The 24832-nt window shown below is 40.1% G+C and overlaps 1 protein-coding gene across 1 annotated transcript in view; it reads right to left on the reverse strand.

Annotated features, from left to right (window-relative positions):
* Positions 1–24832, reverse strand: part of IFT88 (intraflagellar transport 88) — a 93852-nt gene that overhangs the window by 50295 nt on the left and 18725 nt on the right. The window contains 9 exon segments of the mRNA XM_034758779.1: positions 449–546; positions 548–558; positions 1876–2062; positions 3557–3643; positions 12912–13011; positions 17890–17976; positions 20536–20606; positions 23496–23727; positions 23850–23964. Of these exon segments, the coding sequence (XP_034614670.1) occupies positions 449–546; positions 548–558; positions 1876–2062; positions 3557–3643; positions 12912–13011; positions 17890–17976; positions 20536–20606; positions 23496–23727; positions 23850–23964 (988 nt within the window).

Raw genomic sequence — 24832 nt, forward strand, 5'->3', positions numbered from 1 at the left:
TGGGCCGGGCCAGTTTATTTACCTGCTGACGTGGCAGGTTCGGCCGATCACGGCCCCCACTGGCCGCGGTTCGCCGTCCCGGGCCAATGGGGGCGGCGGGAAGCCGCGGCCAGCGGGGGCCGTGATCGGCCAAACCTGCCACGTCAGCAGGTAAATAATCTGGCCCGGCCCACCAGGGTGCTTACCCTGGCGAGCCGCGTGCCAAACGTTGCCGACCCCTGATCTACTGGCTTCAGTGACACTGTTCACCAAAATAAAGGGTTGCAGAATCAGGCCTTATTTTTACACACCACATATATTTTAACCCCACATGAATGTCTCCTGATTAAATGTAAATTTTTTTTAGCCATACAAAAACAACTTTTATGTCTTGATTAAGACTAATCTCGTCTAATCCTCTAATAGAGACTAAATTCAATATTTGGCATCAGGACCCAGCAAAAGATACAAGCTTGCTATTTGGTAGAGAACTTGGGCACTGTTTCGAAGGATTGCCTGAAGTTTCAGAAAACAATCCAAAGCCTCGTCTATTCTGTTTAACTTTTTTATATGTTAAACCTAAAAATAAAAATTACAAAATGAATTCAACAAGCAAAACAAAACATCTGTACAGGCACAGTAATTTAGCGGTATAGTAAAGGAGAATGAAGCAGAAATGCAATATTTAGAGGGATGCTATTAACTTAAAAATCATATTTTTGTCTGAATTTTTTATTCCTGTATTATTGTAATAGGGAACACATGAAAGAGACTGAAAAAATATTTTTCTCAGTTTTCAGTTTGTTTAATTTGTACATTTGGCAGCCCTTTTCAGATAGTCAGTTTCACTGTTTTGATAGTCGGTCAGTTTTCCTTGTTTGTATTGGGTTTTCATAAAGCAACAACAGATAGAAAAAGCTTTTTTTTTTTTAAAAAAAAATAGGAAAACATGATTGTAAAGCCACAAGGATACTCAAGGCAGATGTGGTATTTGAAACTACCTTTAACTTTTTTTTTTTTTTTAAGTTGATGGAGTTTTTTTAAAAAGCAAGCTGCATCACTGCCTAGAGGTAAATGCAAAATAACTGCACTTTCTCCAATGATCACTCTCTCATCTCAACTGCATCTCAGTAGATTTGCTGTGCTGTTTGCTTAAGAACCATCCTGACAGTCCTTTCAGGCAGTGTGACCTGAATGAAGCAAAGCTGATTAGGGCAATGGTCATTATTTCAGTCAAGGCCCACAGCCATACATAATACCATCCCTTTAACAAGGGGCATCAGAAAGGGAAGGGGAGATAATTTGGTTGAGAAGTTCTATTTAAAACCTACATTTTGAACAGAAAATAGTGCTTTGTAATTTTCATCTTCAAAGTGATTTACCAACGTCAATTAGTCTAAGAACAGATGAGTAATATTGGTGCAGAGTTTCTGTGGAAGAGGTCTGAAGCAAAGGATATTATAGAATAGAATCACAGAATCATAGAATATCAGGGTTAGAAGGGACCTCAAGAGGTCATCTAGTCCAACCCCCTGCTCAAAGCAGGACCAATTCCCAACTAAATCATCCCAGCCAGGGCTTTGTCAAGCCGGGCCTTAAAAATCTCCAAGGAAGGAGACTTCACCACCTCCCTAGGTAACGCATTCCAGTGCTTCACGATCCTCCTAGTGAAATAGTGTTTCCTAATATCCAACCTGGACCTCCCCCACTGCAACTTGAGCTTTATCTCACTTTACATCTTAAATCATGAGCTAAAAGAATTAACAGTTTAATGGAAATGACAGAACATTTTAATTTCAATTAACATTTCTAAAAAAGACAAGTTTGAAAACTAGAATCTCAAACACATTAGTAGCCTTATCTAAACTCTAAGCCATGCAAACACCTTTACATTACCTATATTGTAAAGTGCTTCAGTGCATGAGGAATCATTCCGTAGAGCTTCCTTATAAAACTCTGCTGCTTTCTCATAGTCTCCATTTGCAAACACAGTATTTCCTTTATTAGTGAGAGCTGATGGGTTGTATCTATCAGAATTCACAGCTAAATCTGCATAGTTGGCTGCTTGTGCTAATTCATTCTCCTGTGTAAACAAGATATATATAGTATATTAACAACTTGTCAATCAATAATTTTCTTTGGAGCTAACCTTAGTCTGTTTATGGTTGATATAATAGCAGTCTGAAAAAATATTTAATACTCTTCAATCCTAATACTATTCTTTATGAGCTTGTAGAAAACAGACCAATCACACATTTTTCAGGTCATAGAAACCTGAAAATTAGAGAGTGATATCTATATTATCATCTTGTCCATCTCCCTCCCAATGCTGACTTGCTCCTTATATTGGTAGCAAAGGTGGGAGAAACACTGTAGAATCATTTAAGCCTCCGAAATGAACTTATTTTATATTCTACTTGAAAATTAATATTAATCAGAGAGGCAGAGAAGACAGCACAGAGCAGTATTCTAAATGTCGTTGTCTCCACTTCTCCCCAAGTCTAGTTATGGGAGTTAAGGGTGGGATCACAGCCCTATTACTGATGTGCAGGTGAACAGAACCCTGTTAGAGATGGAGGGAAGTAAAAGTGCAGGTGAGCCCAGCAGGAGACAAGGAATGGGTGACAGGCCAGGCAGCTGAATACATACATTCAGAGAGCACTATGGCAGCAGGAAGCCAGGGAACAAATAAATAGCAAATAGCTATAAGAAGAGCTTCATGAACATTAACTAATTCACCTTCACAACATCCACATGAGGGAAGAGTCTCTTATAGTCCAGTAGGGGCTCAGTCTCACTCCTCCTGGCAGCACAGCCAGAATTCTTCACCCACTTTCTAACTGCTGCTGCAGCCAGGAAAGGGGGTAATGGCATAGCAGTTGGAACACTCCTTTGTCTGCTCTGCTTCTTGTACCTCTAGAAAAGCAGAGCACTCCCACACTTAGGCGCTGATTTCATGCGTGCTCTGGAGCTGGAGCACCCATGGAAAAAAGTGCTCAGCACCCACCGGCAGTCCTGCCAATCAGCTCCTCTTCTTCCACCTCAGTGGCTCTCACCTGCCAGTGATCAGCTGTTCAGCAGCATGCAGGAGGCGCTGGGGGAAGAGTGGGGGCAGGAAGAGATGCGGGGAGGGGATGTGGTATGGGCCAGGAAGAGGCGGGGTAGGGGTCGGAGAGGGGGTGGGAAGAAGCGGGGCAGAGGCTTGGGGGATGGGGTGGAGAAGGGGCAGGGCCTGGGTCAAAGCAGGGGTCGAGCACCCTCTGGGAACTCATGAAGTTGGCGCCTCTGCTCCCACAGCCCCTACCTTCAAATAGGAAGTGAAGGCAACAATTGAAATTTAAATATTTAACATTTATAATAAAAAATAATAAAGTACTTTGCTCTTGCATAGCACTTAACAATTCAAATCATTGAACAGACATTGACTAGTTAAAATGGTGTCTTTTCTTACCTCTTGTTTTCATGAGCATTGTCTCAATGCTGAGACAGAACATGTAGATAGATACAAAAATTGCTATGGAAGTGTAGGCTCTTCTGAGCTCATAGTTAACAACAACAACAACAAAGGCATACTTACCAAATAATAAAGAAATGAAAGGTTTGTTGCAGCTGCACTTTTTACTCTGCTATCCTTTTTTTCAAACATTTTTAAAGTCTCCACAGCCTAGAATTAATTTACAAGCAAGTTACTAAACTGTAACAAACTTACTCAAACTATTACTGTGCAGGTCAATCCTATGGTTTTGTGAAGGAATAAACAACTAAAATTACTACTTGACTTATATTACTAGTTAGTAATTTATTAATTACTACTTAGACAACAATTATACATAACCTTTTCTACTGCAAAATATTTGATATTTTGTACTTTTAAAATTCCCACAATACTGGCAGTTTTGTTATCCAGCATATGGATTAGATTGAGAAAATACCTGAACTTTCTGTTCATATATCCACACTTTTCCATAGAAATTCCATTAATTAATTTAAAAAAAAATAATAATAATAAAAAAGAAAGCTTCACTGACGTTTTCATTTTGTCAACTACCTGTATTGTGTAAATATTTTCACTTTTTCTGTATCTTTACACAAGACTCACAAACAAAGATATAAATGTAACAATACAAAGAGTATGTAACAATACGTTGGGAGTACAAATATAAATACACAAAGCAAAATTTCTAACAGAAATGGCTAATCACTTTCACTTCTCATATTACACAACCTGCTCAGAGAAGTGAGGCTTGAGGACAATACATATGCAAATCTAAGGAGTTTTACATATCCCTTTGTACATCAGAAATTAACTTCATAAACTTTGGCGAGGTGATACTGATATGTGAAAAGAGTAACAAAAATGATATAATTAACTAACAAATTTAAAAATAGAGGGCAATTTTTTCAGCAATATAAGAAAGATTTATATCTATAGACCAAATATAACAAAATCTTTGGCTAGTTTCTACTAAATATTTACATTAGGTACATAAAAAATCTGTTTAATGATACTTTTGCCTCAGTTCCATTCTCCATTACATCAATGCAAATGTAATGACTTCAGGTTACCCACTATTTGCAGTTAAAATTCCTCCTTTTTCTCTACACAAGTTAAAATCTTGAATTTGCTTATCATAGTAATGTGAATGCATAATGCTCTCTGGTGGTGTGTCAAAGCAGGGGAAAAAATACAAGGTTTTTAAATGATCCACAAACATGCTATTTTTACATTACTCAAAACACATGACTAAGGCTAGGTCTACACTCCGGGGGGGGGGGGGTCCGACCTAAGATACGCAACTTCGGCTATGTGAATAGCGTAGCTGAAGTTGCGTATTTTAGGTCGACTTACCTGGCTGTGAGGATGGCGGCGAGTCGACCGCTGCCGCACCGCCGTCGACTCCGCTTCCGCCTCTTGCTGTGGTGGATTTCCAGAGTCGACGGCAGAGCGATCAGGGATTGATTTTATCGCGTCTTCACTAGATGCGATAAGTCGATCCCCAATAGATCGATTGCTACCTGCCGATCTGGCAGGTAGTGAAGACGTGCCCTTAGTGTGGCGTAAGAGGACATGTGAAGTTTACACAGTCAGCTGAAGTTTATTGCTCCCTAGCAAACTACATAGGAAGTACAAACTACTACAAAGCCGAACATTTTTTAATTATATAGAGTTCTCTGAAGAAAAGCACCAATTTGAGAGTCAAGGAAATAGTTTCAAAATGCATGACTTCAGATTTTATGGGCTTTGAAACTCAAGACTTTAGCTATAAGGATTTTGGTTCTCATTATGTATTTGACTGAATCAAGAAAGAACTGGTCCCACAGATCTACAAGTACAGTACTATGTCATGTCTGAGGTATTCTGCCATCAAATTGTTTCTTCAAGTTCAGGCTGCACATCTCAGTTACAATGGAATTTTGGTTTAGTGACCTTTCAGCTCTCTCTCTCTCTCTATATATATATATCGAGTTGCTTTCCTAAAGTCAATTTCCTATTGTTGCCGATTTGTTTGCCCTTTCCTTCTACTGATATGGTGGCACCTTTGGTTATAAAGATTAAAGCGGAAGTAAATAGACTGTGTGAGCTAGATGAAGCCATGACATGCCTTGGTATTAAAATGCCTTAGCGGTACTCATTTTATCATGGTGGAAGGTGGAAATGTTGATTCTATGTACACATCTCAATTTGGGAAGTTTACTTTTTAATGTATCATGAGGGTAATGGTCAATCGGAGACAACCATCAAAACACATTGTCAAAACCAATCCTTATAACTGGATTCCGATGTACACATTATATATATACAAGGGCCAAGTTTAAATGTAATGCACCTGGCCTAAGCTGTGTATTCCCAGTAACAGTAGTAGAACTCGCAAGGCTAAATCCCAGGGCTCTGCTTTAAAATTTTATACCAAAACCATCTTGTAAATTAAGAGAGATTCAAAACACCATTAACACACACAGATTATTTTAAAACAATATGGAAGTCTGAAAATAGCCAGGTAGATGGTCAGTAGGGATTTGATATCTATTTTACTTATGAAATTTATTTGTATCATTGACCTGAAACCATCTAATTGTGTACCTATCTAGTCCACATAACCATATGCTCATGTCACTGCTACTCTCACGTGTTAAAATCTTTTGTTAAATTACATTATAAAGTCTTCTGGGCAGATACACCCTTACTATGTGCTCGTACATAGTACAATGCCTAGAATGGTGAGGCCCTAATCCTACCCAGGGACCTCCCATTACTACCATACTAACATTAATAATGCTCCTCAGAATGTGGGTCCTTCATATTATTTCATGATTTAACTGTCCTCTGACTTCAGATTGATGCTACTGTTTCACAGTACAACATTCCAATCTCAAACTCTGTATAAGGTTTCAATTCAGCATTCCAGAAGTTCACCAGTTCCTGTACTAGCCCCGCAGAACAGAAATACCATTTAAATCTCACATCTGTAATTTTATTTCTCTTATAGTTTCCAGTAGAATTTATGGAAAAACTGTTGGATACAATGAAGCATGGAATTGGGGCAAAGAAGTTGAAACTCTAATTGATAACTACTGAATAGAGAGGATAGTTAGAATAGGTGACAGGGAGCCAGGAGTCCTGGGTTTTATGCCTGTGTCTGCCACAGATTCACTGTATAACCATGAGCAAGTCATGTAACCTCAAGATGCCTCCTTTTACCTACTCTCCTACCTTAGAGGGATGCTATTGTGAAGTTTAATTAATGAATTTTCACAAAGATCTTCAAGACACTGTGCTAGAAGGTGTTACATATGTAATTTTAGATAAAAATATACTTGAATTAGATGCAAACAGTTCTAACACAGCATAAGATCAAGAAATTCAAAAGGGAAGTTCCCACAGCAGCTTTAGGTCATATTTTATAATTACATTTTTGCTGCTTTAAAAAGATCCAAAATATGGAACAGCAAATTTTGTGTTATTTTAAGGTGAATTCAAAATTATTATTTTTCCTCTTATTTTTAAAGTTTTAATGCTTGCATCAATGTATGCTATAGTGAGTGTTCCGTTACACCCATTATAGTTACAGTGGCAGAAGATTTTCATTGTGACCTCTTTTTACACACTTAAAAAACTTCTTGAAAAGTTTACTTTGGGGACTGAAATTTTCCATGTTTGTTCTTTAGCCAAAGGTGAATGGTGGTGTAAGGTGGTTTTGTTGGTGGTGGTGGTGTTTTTGGAAGTTTGAGCAAAAATCCCATCAATTGTTCCTGAGTTTGCGGTTGTTCAGATGAAGACATTTTTTCCAATTTTATCATATTCTGTCCAAGCCTTTACCCATGGAACAGGAACTCTCTTCCATATTTTTCTTTGAATAAGATGCTAGAGTAATGCAAAGGTAAAATTGGAAATCTATGACACGTGAAAGTTAGGGAAGAGCATATTATGTGTATACTGTCTCTGTGTACATTCTCGAATTACTATACATGGTTACGGGTTGTATTTAAGTTTACAGAAATGCATTTTTCATTATATATTTGAGAAATTGTATGATCACATAAGTAAATACATGCATGCAGTGTTAAGGTAGTGCACTGTATCTTAACTTTCACATTTCCAGTCTTCTGAGTGTGGAGTGCAGCATAAAGAATCCAAAGCTACCATGTGTTTGCATTTGTAAGGGTTTTCCAGTTTAAGAAAATGATTCATTTATGTATTATGTACATTACCCTTATGTGAATATGGAGGAGCAAAAGGTATATTATGATCAGGAATGAGGCACTCAAAAAAAATGCAGCTTTTTTGTCTGAGGTTCTTACTTGCTTTGCCTAGGCTAAGCCCCAATACCAAGGCACTGAAAATAGTGACAGTGTCATGGAAGCAGCAGTCAGGTCACAGGATGCCTCCTGGTTATCTTGTTAATATAGGTGTGTCAAAAGAACAATTGAAAAAAGGGACTTCTTGGCTGAGTTTACATCATCAAGGCACCCAATCTTTTATATTCACAGATAGAATTTGTGCAGGTAATTCATTGGACTCAAAAGTATGAAAGAAGCATAGAACTTATTTAATGGAAAGAGTAAGTAGATGTTTGCATATTGCAGAACAGGTTGGAAAAGACAAGATCCTCCAACATACTATTTCCAAACTTGCTTATTTTTCATGTTGATGCCTTTCACTCATTCTTTATGCTTCCAACAATTTTAATAATTCAGTAGGAAACCAAGACAGTAGGGTTTCTGCTTTAAAACATGCTACTATTCAATTCTTGACGTTTCTTTTATCATTTTAGGCAGTGAATCTTCTACAGTTAAACAATGATAGTCAACATTCTACTTTCTCATTCTATCACTCTGATGGGGCACAATACACTAACATCTTCCATCTGTCTCAAGCATTTGCCTCAGATCTTCAATATAATTCTATACCATTTCATTTATTAGGTGAAAGTTTATTTCAGAAATTAAAAAAAAATAAAAAAAATGTTAATATTGAGTTAAGAAACACAATGGACAGCTATTCCAGTACCCCAGCCAATAGCACATGTAGATGTGGGCGGCAGAGAAGAGACTCAGATCCAAAATCTCTCTCAAGACTTGTGTATTGTGGCTCATCAGAACTGGGTAACATCACACAGGCCATGATCTATCACAGGACAGTATTGCACTGCTCTGCAAACACTGTCACCACATCACCTGTAAGAATGCATACTAGTGAATGCAGTATGGAGGGAATGGGAATGATAGAGACTAAAAGCACCTTCATTTAAAGAAGAATTGTTAGAGACTAGGGACTAAGATGAGCTGCACCACCATTTGGGTATTTAAGAGTAGGTAAATACATACACCTGAGAGGCCAAGGTAGAGGAAACTACTGCTCCATAAAAATGGCTAGACCAGGTGACTCCAGAGGTTTTTTCACCCCTGTTTTCTTCTTCCAGTACCCCATTATGGCAGCTGCAGCCAGTTTGAAATGTGTCAGCTATTTGACTCCAAACACTTAACTGTGAAGGACTAGGAAAGTGGTGTTCTCAGTATAGGACACTCAATTCTGAAATTAACTTCCAACAGAAACCCAGCAGAGTTTGAGATTTGCGAGGTTTAGGGTATGATATACAGTAAAATGCAGCTCTTTCATTAAGTTTTTTTTTCCCCCTAAAAATGGGTATCATAGGAATCAGCATCTGGACATTATTTGAATACAAGAAAGAATATAAGAATACAAGAAAATGGTCTAGAATCTGAATGATAAAATACTGCTCTCCTGAAATAGTTCCTCTAGGGTCAATCCATTTGTGTGTCAGGAAATGGGAAGGTAAAACTGGGTTTGTAAGTGAAACACAAAACCTTCATAATATTTCCACTAGAAGTACTGTTTTACTTACTCTTTTATTATGGGTGTAGCAAGGAAACTTTGCCAAGTTACAAACTAGTCTAGAAGACTAAAGCTAATTAAGGGCCATATTTTAATAATGTACCTACCTCTTCATACTTACAGTATCAAATAAAATGCGAGACACACAACGAAAGTAGCAATAGTGAAAGGAAAGCAAAAATTACATTTTTAAAAACACAGTTAAATTAATCTTACCATCAAGACACTGAATGTGTTAATGGAGACATATAAGATGAAAATATCTACTAAAGCATCAATCAACATGTGAGACTTTTGTGCTCCACTAAGAAATTGTTCAAATTCATCCAAATTTGAAATTTCAGAGTTTAGTCCTGGTCACTAATCTAAAACCCCAAATCATTGCACAGCTGCTGTCATTACACATTAGACACTGAGTCAGCTGTCAAATTCTAATGGGAGAAAAGCCAATATAAAGATAGAAACCTATCCTAACAGGCAGAAACGAAAAGAAAGGTTTGCAATGTGTCTATGAAGGAAAAAGTAGGAATACTTTTGCCTCTTTTGTCAATTCCTTGAACTTCCAAACAAAACAGAGCATATTTGTCTTTCAACATTTTAAAATGATCCTGTTCTACACTACAAAAGCATACTGTAAAATTAAATGGGATGATGAAGCATTTGAATATACCTATATTGTGAAATATTGCATATTAATATATTAATGCTTTGAGTGAGTATAACTTTATCTGGCTGTATCTATATATTCAAGACAATTTGTGCACATGCCCCATTAGATGATCCTCCCTATTGGCTCCTACACATCTATGTCAGCTCTAGTGTCAGCACTAGAACAACGGTGGCTTATCCTACACCTCCCTGGTAGTTCCACTGGAAGGACAGGCTTAGAACATAGATGCAAGGCACTGCCCACCCAAAATTAATCACTACTGTTTTTTTTATAGGAGATGGTCTGCAGAAAGGGCGGTCTTGTGGTTAACACACCAGACTCAAGACAATGGGGTTCAAATCCCAGTTCTACCATCAACCTGTGTGACCTAGGACAAGTCATTTAATACCTCTATGCCTCAGTTCCCCGTCTGTAAAATTGAGCTAATGCTACTTCCGTACCTCACAGAGACGTTGCTATGATAAAGTCATTAATATTTGTGAGATGCTCAGACACTATGGTGATGGAGGCCATAGAAGTATCTGTGTAGGTACTAACATAGCCCCAGAATCAAAAGTACCTAAGTGCTTTGGGGAACACTTTCTGTTTAAAAAAGTAGTATGTTTTTAGAGGTTCCTATATTATTATTTAAAAGTTCTATTGTAGTAGAACCTAGAAGCCAGTCAGACCAGGGCCCCATTGTGCTAGGTGCTGTACAAACACATATTAAATGACAGCCCTTACCCTACATTACAGTCTAAAATACAAGACATACCAGGTAGAAGAGACAAGTGGGTCTGAGTGGGGGCAGAGAAGAAAGGGTAACAAAGATAACAATTCTTAGCCAGTCAGGAGCTGTACTCTTTCTATATACTTTTCCTATAGTTTAATTAGTAGTTGTGTACATTCAAAGTTGCAAGGGTTTAACTAAAGGTGAGTTTTTAAATTGATTTAGTTAAATCAGTGCAAACTCCCTAGTGGAGACTTTTATATTACCTTATATACTCCATCATAAGCCAGTTCGTTTATAAGCCGCCCTCCGCCCCCCCCCCCAGATGGATAAGTAAAAATGGAAAATTTTTATAACCCGTTCATAAGCCGAATTATAATTCAGGGGTCAGCAAACTTTGGCTCCTGGGCCATCAGGATAAGCTGCTGGTGGGCCGAGATGGTTTGTTTACCTCGAGCGTCCGCAGGCACGGAGGTAAACCAAAGTAAACAAAGTGTCCCGGCGTACCGGCTGCTTACCCTCATGGGCCAGGACAGCAACTGGTGAGGAAATTTTGGGGGGGGGGGGGGACGGAGTATCTGGGAGTCAGGGGAGTAACCCCTGTGACCACCCCCCACATGACCCCACCCCTAGTCCGCAACCCCCACACTCTCTCCATCCCATCCCTTCCCACCTTATCTGGGGAGGGCCAGGGGAGGATGCCTCTCGCCTGGCTGGAGCTGCTCCGGCAGGCCAGACTGGGCGGCGTGGCCGCAGCATGTTCCAGCAGGCTGGGCCGGGCGGCACGGCCACAGCGTGCTCCAGTGGGCTAGGTGGCATGGCCACAGCCTGCTCTGGGGGGCGGGGCCGAGTGGCATGGCTGCAGCCTGCCAGCCCCAGAGCTGCAGCTGCTTCGGAGGCTAGGGAGAGAGCAGCGTGGCCAGAAGTGGAGAGACTCCAGCCCCGCCTCTTCCCTTCTGGCTCTGCTGGCTGTGCTGCCTCTCCTTGCTCCCTCTGTTGGCGGGAGGGGCTGTGTCCCACCTCTCCCTCTCTATACCCGTTCATAAGTCGATCTCCTTCTCTGGTGCTTCCCATTTTTACTAAAAAAATCTGGCTTATGAATGAGTATATACGGTAATTTAAAACTGGCTTCTATTTAGTTTACATTAATTCCTAACTGAATTATGCTAACAATAAGCCAGGTTTAAATCTGAGAGTCCACACAAGCATTTGCATTGGTTTAACTAAATCATTTAAAAACTGGTTTTAGTTAAACCAGAGCTACTTTGAGGATGGATAAGGCCTCAGAATACCAAACAAACAGAAATGTGACCCCTAAAGCCCTTTATTGTTAAAATATATGTATTTTTAGGTTCACTTTTTTTGTCCCAGTAGAATTAATTTAAAAATATCACAGTAAAATAGACCCCCCCCCTCTCCCTACCACAGAAAGTCTACTTTAAGTATGGAAAGACTATACTCATGCTCTTCCTTTATAAACAGGTTACAGTGTTTAATTCTTGGGGCCACTGCCTTACCTCTATTTCCTAAGTTTGTGCCTGCATGGAAGGACAAGAAGATGGACTGCAGTCCTGACACAGATTACAGTACCCTAATGGGGTGCAATAGTACATATGCAGGAATGGAGGAAAGGTATCACTGTTACAATACCACAAGCAAGAATATAACAGCAAGTGCATCTGCTCATACTCTGGTCTCCTATTAACTCCCTCCTGTGACAATAGACAAATTTAATGTAGGTAAAGCCCTCCTCAATCAATGTTTTTTGTAGAATTATTCTAATGAAGACCAATATCAACACTTTTATCAAGGTTGTGAGCGACTATTAAAGAGGAAGTTCTTGCTGGAAAAATATGGCCTTGCTGCTTTACATTACACTGGAGTTGAGAGCGCGCCTCCCAGTCCAGGTAGACAAACTCGCACTATCTTGAACAGAGCTAGTACATTAAAAATAGAAGTGTGGACATTGCAGTATAGGCGGGGTACCGGCTAGCAACTTGCATCCAAGGCTGTCAGAAACTTCTGAGCCTGAGCTTGGCTGGTTAGCTTGAGTCACTGCCTGTGTCACAACATCCACAGTACTATTTTGTGCACTAACCAGCATGAGTTTGTCTACTCCCACCCACATTGTAGACATACCCTCAGATGCCTCTGCCAATACAATATTCATAAAAATGTTTTTTTTTAAAGTACGGTACCTGATAGAAGTCCTTTTGCCTCAAATATGTAATTGCTTTATTTATTTCCAGGTCATTGGCTAACTCTACATAGTGGGAAGCTTTTACTACTTCAACACACCTACAACAAAAAGGAATTCACAGAAATAATTACTATAAATAATAAGTATCTGCATTAATGTCACTTCAACTCATGAGTGCTGCTAATTAATTATCTAGACAAAGTTTCTCTGCTATGTTAGGTACTCCCATGTTTGCAGACACATACAGTGTTTCCATACATTAAAAGTGTTTTAAAGAACAGTTCAAATTTAATCAAATTTGGCTTTTTGGATTCTATGAAAGAATTTGTAATGGTAAAACTGTACAAAGCTCAGGCCACATCTATAGTTTGGTCCCTGGGTACTACAATGACATAATCCCTAAAAATAAATATGTATTGATTCAATACATTAATTAGAAATGGTATACATGTCCCAGAAGTTGTGTAGTAAATGTGTACTGTATGAGAAAGTGAATTACAAAAAAATCTCTAAGGATACTCTCAGACATTATAATATAGCACCAGCCAAACTACAGTAGAGCTGGAGTCTGGCAACACATGTAAAGTTCATTTTTCAAACATCTCTCAGAAGGTTCTTTTTAGTTATAAATTATTCATGCCTGACCTCAGCTCAACCCCTCTTGTGTGTGTGACACCATCATCTCTAGAACCCAACTTATTTAGCCCAAGCCTCCAGCTGCATGATGCTAAACAATCATCCCTCTTCCTGTTCATCCCCTCTAGGGCAGTCTTTCATTATGCAGTGGTACCAGGAAAAGAAAGCTGACATGGAACTGAACATTCATAGCTTCCCATCCATTGAGGCACTCTCTTCCAGTCAGCACTTCTTTGGGCTTTATAAGGGTGGTATGTTCTGGAAAGAATTGGTGATATGGACCAGGATCTTTATTATATTGACAATCTGATCTTCTAGACAGTTTGGACTTAATTTAATTAAAGAAACCCCTCTCTGGTATGTCTCTGGAATCTCTCGTTTTCCTTGGGAGCTGGAAGTGAATGCTTTTTTATTACTGCAGCTTTGGCTTAGGGCCTTGTTAAATAACTTTGCACCATCAAAACCAGCAGATGCTATAATTAAGGCTGCGTATCTATCATGGAAGTCATGGATTCCGTGGCTTTCTGTGACCTCCATGACTTCTGCAGAGTCCAGTGTGGCTGGCTCCGGCTCGGCCTGCCCCAGGCCAGTAGCAGCAGCAGTTTGGATGTGGGAGGGGGCTCAGGGCTGGGGCAGGGGTTTGGGGTGCGGGGCAACACTTTCCTCAGGGGGGCTCCCCGGAAGCGGCTGGCATGTCCCTGCAGATCCTAGGCCAAGGGGGCTCTGTGCATTGCGCCTGCCTGCAGGCACCGCCCCCGCAGTTCCCATTGGCTGCGGTTCCTGGCTAATGGGAGCTGTTGAGCCGGCGCTCATGGCGGGGGCAGCTGTGGAGCCCCCTGGCCTTCCCTCCCCCTAGGAGCTGCAGGGACATGCTGGCCACTTCCTGGGAGCTGCGTGGAACCTGGTAGAGAGCCTTCCAGCCCTACCAACCCTCCCCCCACCCAGCACCAGCGAGAGTCTCGGGCCACACACTTCCACCTGCTTCCCCTCCAGCACCCATGTGCCCCTGGACTACCCCCCGTCAGAGCACCTGCGGCCCAAGTTTTAGTTAGGGGTATATAGTACAAGTTATGGACAGGTCACGGGCTGTGAATTTTGTTTACTGCCCGAAACCTGTCCATGACTTTTACTAAAAATACCTGTGACTAAAACGTAGCCTTAGCTATAATCTGTTTGGCATGTGAATCACCTCTTCACTGCCAAAGTCTCTTGACACCTCTTGGCATCAGAGGAAAAGGATTGTACTGAAAACATTACAAAACAGTCTGCTATGAGAGAAGAGGCCAGAGATACTTTGATGGCCAGAGTTAAAACCTTTTTAACCAAAAGATATAGGTCAGACCTGAATACTCCATCAATCCCTCATGGGAGGAAGATCAGACAATAGTCTCATGAGTAAGTTGCTTGTACTTCTTTTTAACTGAAGTTTGAGACACCTCAGTAACATAAGAAATCTACATAATATCCATGCCTACTTCATTTCTCTAAAGAAAATTAATCTGATTAAGCACAGATACCTGTAATATGCCATGAACTCAATGGAAAATAGCTGAAAATTCAACTGTCTGGTTAAGCTAGATTTTCAACATCTTTGTGTGGCTAGAGTTGTGCAAGGCAGCTAGAACATATGAGTGAATCTGCCCCAATATACACAAACCCATCTAATGTGTCTAATCATTTAATTAACCATTAAGTGAATGTCCATAACTTTGTCGTAAGCTATTAGATATAAAGAATAACTTTTTTTCAATATTTCATGGCAAGTATTTAGTGAATAGAGGCAGCACTAGGAAAGTTGAATGAAAACAAAAAGATAACTGTATATGTATTTATATACACCTACATGTATGCACAGACAATGCATAATGAATAAATGAATCTATTCTTTGGCTTCCTTTGAACACAACACCAGATCCACAGGAAGCAAATCTGACTTGCTAACGAGAAGCCACTCCTCACCAAACATATTTGTTTAGAATCTAAGAAGCCAGAGCAGCTATACTAGGGAAATAATATGATTCTATCTATTATTTAATCATCAAAAACCACATTGTGGGCTTCAGTGGACTAAAAACTTAAAATAACCTCTTACAGTAGAAGAGTGATCTATAGATAGGCGTACTAACAAAATGTAATTGTAGGATCTGCAAGTCTTGAAAATGTTCCTTTGCTTGTGTATATTCATAAATCATTAATAGTGGTAACTTATTTTCATTTTTATGGGCAGGAGAAATGAGTAGGGAAAAGCCCTTTTTCCTCAACAAGTTTCCTTCACTTTCATGTTACAACTATTTCAAATACTAAGGAAATTCAACACAAAAACTTCCTCTGGTGAAGCCGAAGCTGTAGGCACATATCAGTGGTTTGAGAGCATATTATCTTTCACGAATATTACAGTTAAAAAAACAAACAATAAGCCGTTCAAACATCAGAAACCTAGAATTCAAATTGCATTTTGAGAAGGCACCCTAATACCTTACTCTCTCCGTGTAGAGCATTTATATACTATCTTCTTGTCTTGAGTATTATGTGTACCAGAAAACTTTAGTTTAATATATTAATACATATACATCTCTGATGCTAATGAGCTGCTTTATGACCATGTTAACTTTTACACTTGTCGTGCAAATGTTCTAATAGAATGTGCTAGGCACATAAGGTTTATAAATGGAGCCAAGATAGCTCTGTCTAATGATGTAAGCAGAGTCTGAATGATCTCTCCCCTGACATCTAGTGATGAGCTTTAGAAGAGGACTTCAGGAGCTGATCTCATTTGCTTGGGCACACCCATCCTGCCTAGGTGCTCAGCATGATAGGATTGCTTGCTCAAATGATCACTTTTGGCTGGTGTTGGATCCCCAGTCTCCTTGTTATTGGGGCAGGAGTAATAAAAAGGCTGTTATCCTTGTTGTGTGAATCAAGGGCAGCAGAACTGTACTAGGCATACACTCATTGAGGGACTCATCCTCAACTAAACGGCACTCGTCAGGCAGGGGACATGGGTTCCAAAGCCCAATGAGTTGGGGGGGCGGGGGAAGAGAACAAGTAATTGTACCAGGTTGTGTGGGCCCTATGTAGACACTTACACACCATTTGACCCTTCCTCTCTCCACTGTGTAATACAAGAGCTAATTTAGACTCAAGTGAGAGTCTTGTTGCGCACACAGAGCTGAAATCACTGGTATCTAGGTCTAATACTTAGACCTGCTTTGGGATAGTGTCTCTGATGCAAGAGACTGCCCAGTGTGCACCAGCAGTGAGGTTCCTGCACTAACGGCTGAATTCATTGAGAGCTGTGTGGTGGCCTGAAGACCATAGCTGGTGGAGAGGCATGGTTGCTGGTGAAGAGGAGGGGCGAGCGAGTGCCCGGGCAACAGAGCAAGAAAGGTGCCTTCTTATTCTCCCCCTCCAACCAGGGTGAGAGGTGAATCCTGCAGATGCACCTGTGAACTCTGGGTCTGCATTGACCAAGGAAGACAACTGCACAGTGGGTTGCAGAGAAGGGACGGGTACGTTAAAGGGACTTTTGGTTGCTGGACTTAAGAACCTCAGGGAAAAGGACACTGCCCAACTTACTTGAGGGGTGGGTCTTTTGCTCATGGATAGTGTTTATGAATCCTGTTTGTGGTGTTTTCCCAAATTAACGCAGAGTTACTTTCCCCCTTTTATTAAAAGATTTTTTGCTACACTCAGACTCCGTGCTTGCAAGAGGGGAAGTACTACCTCTTAGAGGCGCCCAGAGGTGGTGTGTAATTGTTCCAGGTCGCTGGGTGGGGGCTCGAGCCGGTTTTGTGTTATAGTGTTGAAAATGAACCTCTAGATTCTGAACACACCTTTGTTGCTGCCAACTCTGACTGGCAGAACAGTTACATAACATTTAAACAATTGGTTTGCACATGGAACCAGAGGCCCTGATCTTGTGTGAAGTCATTAGCATCGGAAGAGTAAGACACTGTATATCTTCGGCATGTCACATTTAGACCTTTAGTGAAGAGTACAGAATGACTGTCTTCTGTATGTGATTTGTCTAATCAGGAATTTGTAAGATTCTTGTATGAGTACTTTGTATGAATGTAAACAGTCGTAAAGCAGCTCAATAACTATATGACTGACATTTGAGTTTCTATGATCTGTGAATTAAATTGTTTTGTAGATGGATAAAGCACAATATTTCTGATTTTTTTTTTCAGGACATTGCTATCAAAGCTGCCTTAAAAGTACTTTGGGTGCTTTGTTCGAGAAGCACAACTCAAATGCTACATTTCCACATTTGTGAACTTGGTTTTTTGATTATGGGCAGAAATTGGCATGCAGTTAAACTGAAGAAAACTGTCTCCTACCAGTCATAGCCTATGGCAAAGGAGGTTTCAATCGCTGGTGCAATCAATTTTGCAGCTGTCATGATATATTTTTCTGCCATGCCTTTCCTTAGGAATTAAAATATAGATATATATCAGTGTTTAGAGAAAGGATATATGAAAACATCAAAAACTTAGCTACCTTATCCGGTGCCTTGAATCGCTATTCACCAACTAAGTCTGAGCAACATCTATACAGTAACTCCTCACTTAATGTTGTAGTTATATTCCTGAAAAATGCAACTTTAAGCGAAACCATGTTAAACGAATCCAATTTTCCCATAAGAATTAATGTAAATGAGGGGGTTAGGTTCCAGGGACATTTTTTTCACCAGACAAAAGACTTTTTTTTTTATATATAAACACACACACACACACACACACACACACACACAGTATAAGTTTTAAACAAACAATTTAATACTGGTACACAGTGATGATGATTGTGAAGCTTGGTTGAGGTGGAGGAGTCAGAGGGTGGGATATTTCCCTTACTGCTAAATAATGAACTAGCAATTGGCTGAGCCCTCAAGGGTTAACTCTCTCACTCTGCAAGGCAGCAGAAATGGAAGGAGATATGCGCATTTCCCCTTTAAGTACACTGCCTTGTTAATTATATCAACTTGCTGAGACTGCAGCTGCTGCAAGCTCCCTCTGTCCTGAGCCCTGGTGTGTTACCCCATCTTCCATAGAGCAGAGGGAAGCGGAGAGCAGGGGGGAGGGGGACACCCTGACATTAGCCCCCCTCTTCCTTCCTCCACCCTGCACAGCAAGCAGGAGTCTTGGGGAGCAGCTCCAAGACAGAAGGCAGGAGCAGCACATGGCAATGGGGAAGGGGGGAAGGACAGCTGCAACTGCTAGCCTGCTGGGCAGCTGCTGCACAGGGAACTTAGGAGAGTGGGGAGCTGATTGGGGGGCTGCCAGTTCACCCTGGTTCCAAGCCCCCACCAGCTAGATGCAACGGGCTGCTCTTCCTGCAAGCAGTAGACAAAGCAGACAGCTGCCAAACGACGTTAGAAGGGAGCATTACATAACTTTAAATGAGCATGTTCCCTAATTGATCAGCAACATAACAACGAAACAACGTTAACCGGGATGACTTTAAATGAGGAGTTATTGTATTATTGTTTAATCAAGACATCAGTAAAATAATAGTATGATTTAATATTACATCTTTCAATGCGTAATATATAGATTGGGTAGCTAGTAATGCTACAGTATTTCTTAAGGCCAGAAGTTTTGTAAGACTTGCATAAATCCAAGAGAGAGGTTAGTCACTAAACTATATCATTACACAACAATCCTATCCTAGCATATGAATAGGAGCATAATAATTTATAATACAGAAAGAAGATCTGATAATACAGTATCTCAAAATAATAAAGGCCCCTTCGGGTATGCTTATATTGCAGTTGACAGTGAGCCTTCTATGCAGGTAGACTCATGCTAGCGGGGCTTGCGGTAGCATGCTAAAAATAGCAGTGTGGACTTTGTAGTTCGGGTGACAACTTGGGCTCTCAAGCCCACCGAGCCCCCAGTTCTGAGGTCAGGATAGTCACCTGACCTGAGAACCGCCTGAGTCTCTGCTGCAATTTTTAGCACACTAGCTTCATCCCTGCTGGTACAAGTCAGTCTTACTCGGGTTGGGAGGTTACTCCCAGCTGCACTGTACAATATCCCTACAGTCTAACATTTATATTACCTTCCAGTGCCAGCAGGCCACATATGCTGGATGCTTTGCAGTGGTCTAACATACTCATATACAATCCAGTGTGGCTTTTGCACAGGGCTCAGAAAATTAAAAAAGCCCTCTCCCCCCCCCACCCCTGAGCAGTGTATTTCACTGATGGGGAACTCGCATCAATAAGTGTTTTGTAACTTCTTCTCCTCCATTTGTTCGTCTTCCCTATCCCACTCCCTAGGGATACAGGACTGTGACCAAAGGCCAGATTTTTCTCCTTTTGCTTCTTTATTTTAGACCAAATACCTCCCCAGTTCCTAACTAACAGTTAGGAAGTAGAAGAAATGTTCAGAATAATGGAGCCCTTTGTTCTACTTGGCTGAGCTTCAAAATGGAGCTGTTAGCCAAGGACACAAGATTGGTTTCTGAAGGTCCCTTAAAATCTTATTCCCTGGCTACTTTTCAGCCAACCAGGCCAAAAATTGCCCACCTGTTTTAGCATATCTAGTATTTCTCCTGACACTTTCCACAAGCCCAACAGTCATTACTAGGGAATTTATGTAGTATTTTAAAGCCATCCCATCCAGAATAAGGAATAGCTCTCAGGGTACATCTATACTTACCTCCGGGTTCGGCGGTAAGCAATTGATCTTCTGCTCACCGTCGACACCGGTACTCCTGCTCCGCGAGAGGAGTACGCGGAGTCGACGGGGGAGACTGCCTGCCGTGTGTGGACCCGCGGTAAGTACCTTGTAGTTCGAACTAAGATACTTCGACTTCAGCTACGTTATTCACGTAGCTGAAGTTGCATATCTTAGTTCGAACTGGGGGGTTAGTGTGGACCAGCCCTCAGGCTTTGCAGCTTGGAAAGCTGATGTCAATTTCCATATGCTAGCAACCACGGAAGCATATGTGGAATGGATAGGGACCTATGTTTCCAGTATTACCTTTCACGTTCCATTTGCCGTAATTGATCATTTTTAATGGCTTCAATCAATAGGTTAGTATGTGGATCATCCTAAAAAATCAAAACAAAATAAGTTATGGAAATGTATATTTACATATATGGTACAGCCATATATGTACATTAACACAGAGTATAAGAAGCAACTGACATATTATACACTATACATTTTTTAAAAGGCATATTTCAATTGAACAATTAGACTGTCATTTTTCAAAGAACTTACGTAGAAAATATTTTTTTTTTTACCATTTTATAGGTTGACATCCTCTGACCTTAGGAATAATGAACTATTGGTTGTGGTTAACAAATTCTAATTACAAAATTAAAAATAATTACATTTGTGACTAATAGCCTTATACTGTTTGTCTGCTACTATATGTGGATCACACTTCATGTTAACCACATAGGTTACCAACTATTGTACTCTGTGTATCATATCTCTGGCCCTGATTCAGCAAGGCATATAAGCATGTGAGTCGTCTCATTGACAGCAATGGGACGACGCTCATGCTTAAAGTTAGGCACATGCTTAGTGCTGCACTGAGGCCCCAATTCAGCAAGGTAGACAGGGAGTCTGACTACATCACGTAATAGATCTTTTCTGTCTTCAGGTTCTATGATTATACATAATCATAGGTCTTTTCCATCTCTAGAGTCTATTAAATCATGAAGTCAGTCTCTTGTGTCAGTCTCACACACAGCATATCTAAAAAACAAGTGTGTGTGTGAGCGCGCACACGTGTACACACAGACACACACACTCCATGTATTTGTGGAGGATCTCTCATCAATACATAGATTATAAAACCAGAAGAGACCACTGCGATCATCTAGTCTGACCTCCAGTATAACACAGGCCATAGGATTTCCTAGAATTAATTCCTGTTTGAACTACAGTATATCTTTTAGAAAAACATCCAATCTTGATTTAAAAATTTCTAGAGAGGGAGAATCCACCACAACCCTGGATAAGTTGTTGCAGTGACTAATTACCCTCATTGTTAAAAATCTGCACTTATTTCTAGTCTGAACTTGTCTAGCTTCAGCTTCCAGACATGGGATCTTGCTATCCACCTTTGTCTGACAGACTGAAGAGTCTTTTATCATCAAATTTCTGCTCCTCATGTAGGTGCTTATAGACAGTGATTTGATCATCCCTTAACCTTCTCTTTGATAAGCTAAATAGATAGAGCTCCTTGAATTGTGTACGCCAGAACTGGACACACTATTCCAGGGGCAGTCACACCAGTGCCAAATGCAGAAGGAATATAATCTCTCCCCTCCTCCTCCTTAACAGTCTCCTATTTACACATCCAAATGTTGCATTAGCTCTTTTGGACATAGCATCACAATGGGAGCTCATGTTCAGCTGATTATTTACTGTGATCCTCAAGTGTTTTTCAGAGTCACTGATTCCCAGGATAGCTCCCTTCCATCCTCTTAATATGGCCTACATTCTTTATTCCTAGAAATGACTTAACGTTTTGGCCACATTAAAACACACATGGTTTGCTTATGCCCAGTTTACCAAGTAATCCACATCACTGTGTGTGATAAATGAATTTGACTTGCCTTTGAGCATTCATTTGCATTCTGCCCATTAATCCAGCTGTCTAGGATTACTTCTAAAACGTCAAACTTCTGAGTGGATTAGAAAAGATTCCCTTTTCCCCATAAATTGACCTGTCACAAACAGTTTCTTTTTTTCTACCAAATGTGGAATTTTATTCCAAATTATGCTGAGAGGCAGTGCAGGACAAACAATATTTAGCCCTACATCAACAACATCATCTTTAAGGTCCATTACATCGTCATGATGTAGGGCTAGAAATGGAGCTTTACTCCAGAAAAAGGGATTCACAGCTTTCCCACAGGATATAGAGGACTTGCTTATAGCTCTAGTAAATCATGACCTTGGATAGAAAAACTATTTTAGGCTATTTTAAGAGGTGTCTTAAGTTTATCTCACAATAGCAGATGTAAAGGTAGCCATCTTACAGCAAAAAAACTTCAGGATCAGACTCCAAAGAGAAACTGCTGAGCTTCAGTTCATCTGCAAATGTGACACCATCAGATCAGGATTAAACAAAGACTGTGAATGGCTATCCAACTACAGAAGCAGTTTCTCCTCCCTTGGTGTTCACACCTCAACTGCTAGCAGAGGACCTTACCCTCCCTGATTGAACTAACCTCGTTATCTCCATACTGATTCTTGCCTGCATATTTATACCTGCCTCTGGAAATTTCCATTACATGCGTCTGACGAAGTGGGCATTCACCCACGAAAGCTTATACTCCAATACATCTGTTAGTCTTAAAGGTGCCACAGGACCCTCTGTTGATTTTTAAGTTTATTTGTTATTTTTTCTTACCTCAGAGTCATGAACAGTTGGTCTCATGGTACAAGGGAGCCTAACTTTATTGGTGGAGGAATATTAAAAAAATAGTTCCAATAAACTAAAATGAACCAAAACCAAATCCTCTGTAAAACTTTAATAAAATTGTTTTTCTGTATAATATGTGTGCTATGATATTATAGGTTTTACTGGCACTCATTTGAGATGACTTGCATAACTTACTCACTGATTTGTCATTTTTATTATTTTAAACACGAGTATTTTATGTAAATGTTTTATAAATAAAAGTGGCAAAGCAGTAAGTCATCCCAAATGAGTGCCAACTCTATACTACAACACACAAATACATATTTTATGTATGTCACATTTTCTAGAAAAACTATTTTGGAAATGTTTTCAAGAGTACTATCACTAGTGAGTAGTACTGCCATCCTCAACTCATGCTGGTAAAACATCACACCATCGTGTGTATGTGTACACAGACATGTATGTACACATTATATAGAACAGATTTTTTTTCCTCAACATTCAAAATTTTCCCTCTGCAAATAAAATTTGTAGATTTTGCTTGGTTCATACTTACATTTGGTGAAATATATTTGTCATCATAATCAATTTCCAGTGGAACAGTGATCAGTTTTTGGAAAGCTTTTTTCATTTGTTCACGGTCTCCAATGGCAAAATAACAAAGAATCAGGTTGAAGCCTGCTTTCAGGTTTGGAGATGTGCTCATTATGTGTTCAAAGGAACTGATGCCATCAGTGTACTGGCCAGTTTTAATAAATGCAACTCCAATGTTCTGCATTATTTTAATCCTAATTAAAGAAATAATTGTTAAGTAATATTTATATTATTATTTTTTATTTTAATATTGTCAAATGTTCTACTGTATATACAAAACAAAAGGAATTTCAAAACTTTTACAGTATAAACTCACCTCATTTCTTTATGGACATTTGGAATCTGATCTAGAGCCATACGGTAGAATTTGATAGCTTTTGAATAGTTTCGTTGTTTTAAATAAATGTTTGCCATATTCACCTTCAGTCTGCCTATCACAAAAATAAAGTGAATGAACTATGTGCCAACCTTTTAAAAATATTCATATCATCCCTCCTCATGCAAACTTTGAACCAGTGAGACTGCAGAAGCACCTTTTTCATGTATCAGTACCTGTATCAGGATCTACTGGCCCTTTAAGCTAAAGCATGGTCCAAAACAGCCTGTTCCTGACTTCCACTCAGAATGGAGAGAATTCAGGGAGAGACAGCAAGGAATTCTAGGAAAGAAAGGACTATATAAAACAAGCTTCTTACTGAGTCTAGGAGATCAGGGATGAGACAGGATTTGCTGTGGTGTTCTCTGCTGAGAAAGCTTGGGGAAGCAGACCAGGAGAAGGTCTGGGAAGAGACCTGGAGACAGGCAAGATACAGAAAGAAACTGGAGAGGGTGGGAGAAGGGAATGAAGAAAGCGGCACAGAAGGTTCAAGATGGGAAGTGTTAGCTTCCTAATTTGGGGCCCATGGTTGGGGCTTCCATAGGACGAGAAGGAACCTCTCCTTCACTTCAGAATCAACAGGGGAAAACCAGGGCAGACAATAATGGAAAGGACTATTGAACTGTTCAGGCTAGGAAGGGAAAACTACTGTTGGTAATGACCAACCCTGCGCATCAGCAGTGATGAAGGAGGGCAAAGAATGTATTTTTTTTAATCTGGACTTATACTTAGCCTGGAAAGAGAACACTTTTTGGATTAGCTGGAGGACTAAACCACATCAAATCATCCAAGGACATGAGGTCTGACATTACAAGGTGGTGTTTGCTGTCAACTCTGACTGGCTTTCATGGGAGTTGAGGGCACTCAGGAGGTGCTCAGCATCTCACAAGTGAAGTCAAACAGCTGGTTAGTGAATGCGTTGC

The sequence above is a fragment of the Trachemys scripta genome, chromosome 1, assembly GCF_013100865.1.
Source record: "Trachemys scripta elegans isolate TJP31775 chromosome 1, CAS_Tse_1.0, whole genome shotgun sequence".
Lineage (NCBI taxonomy): Eukaryota > Metazoa > Chordata > Testudines > Emydidae > Trachemys > Trachemys scripta.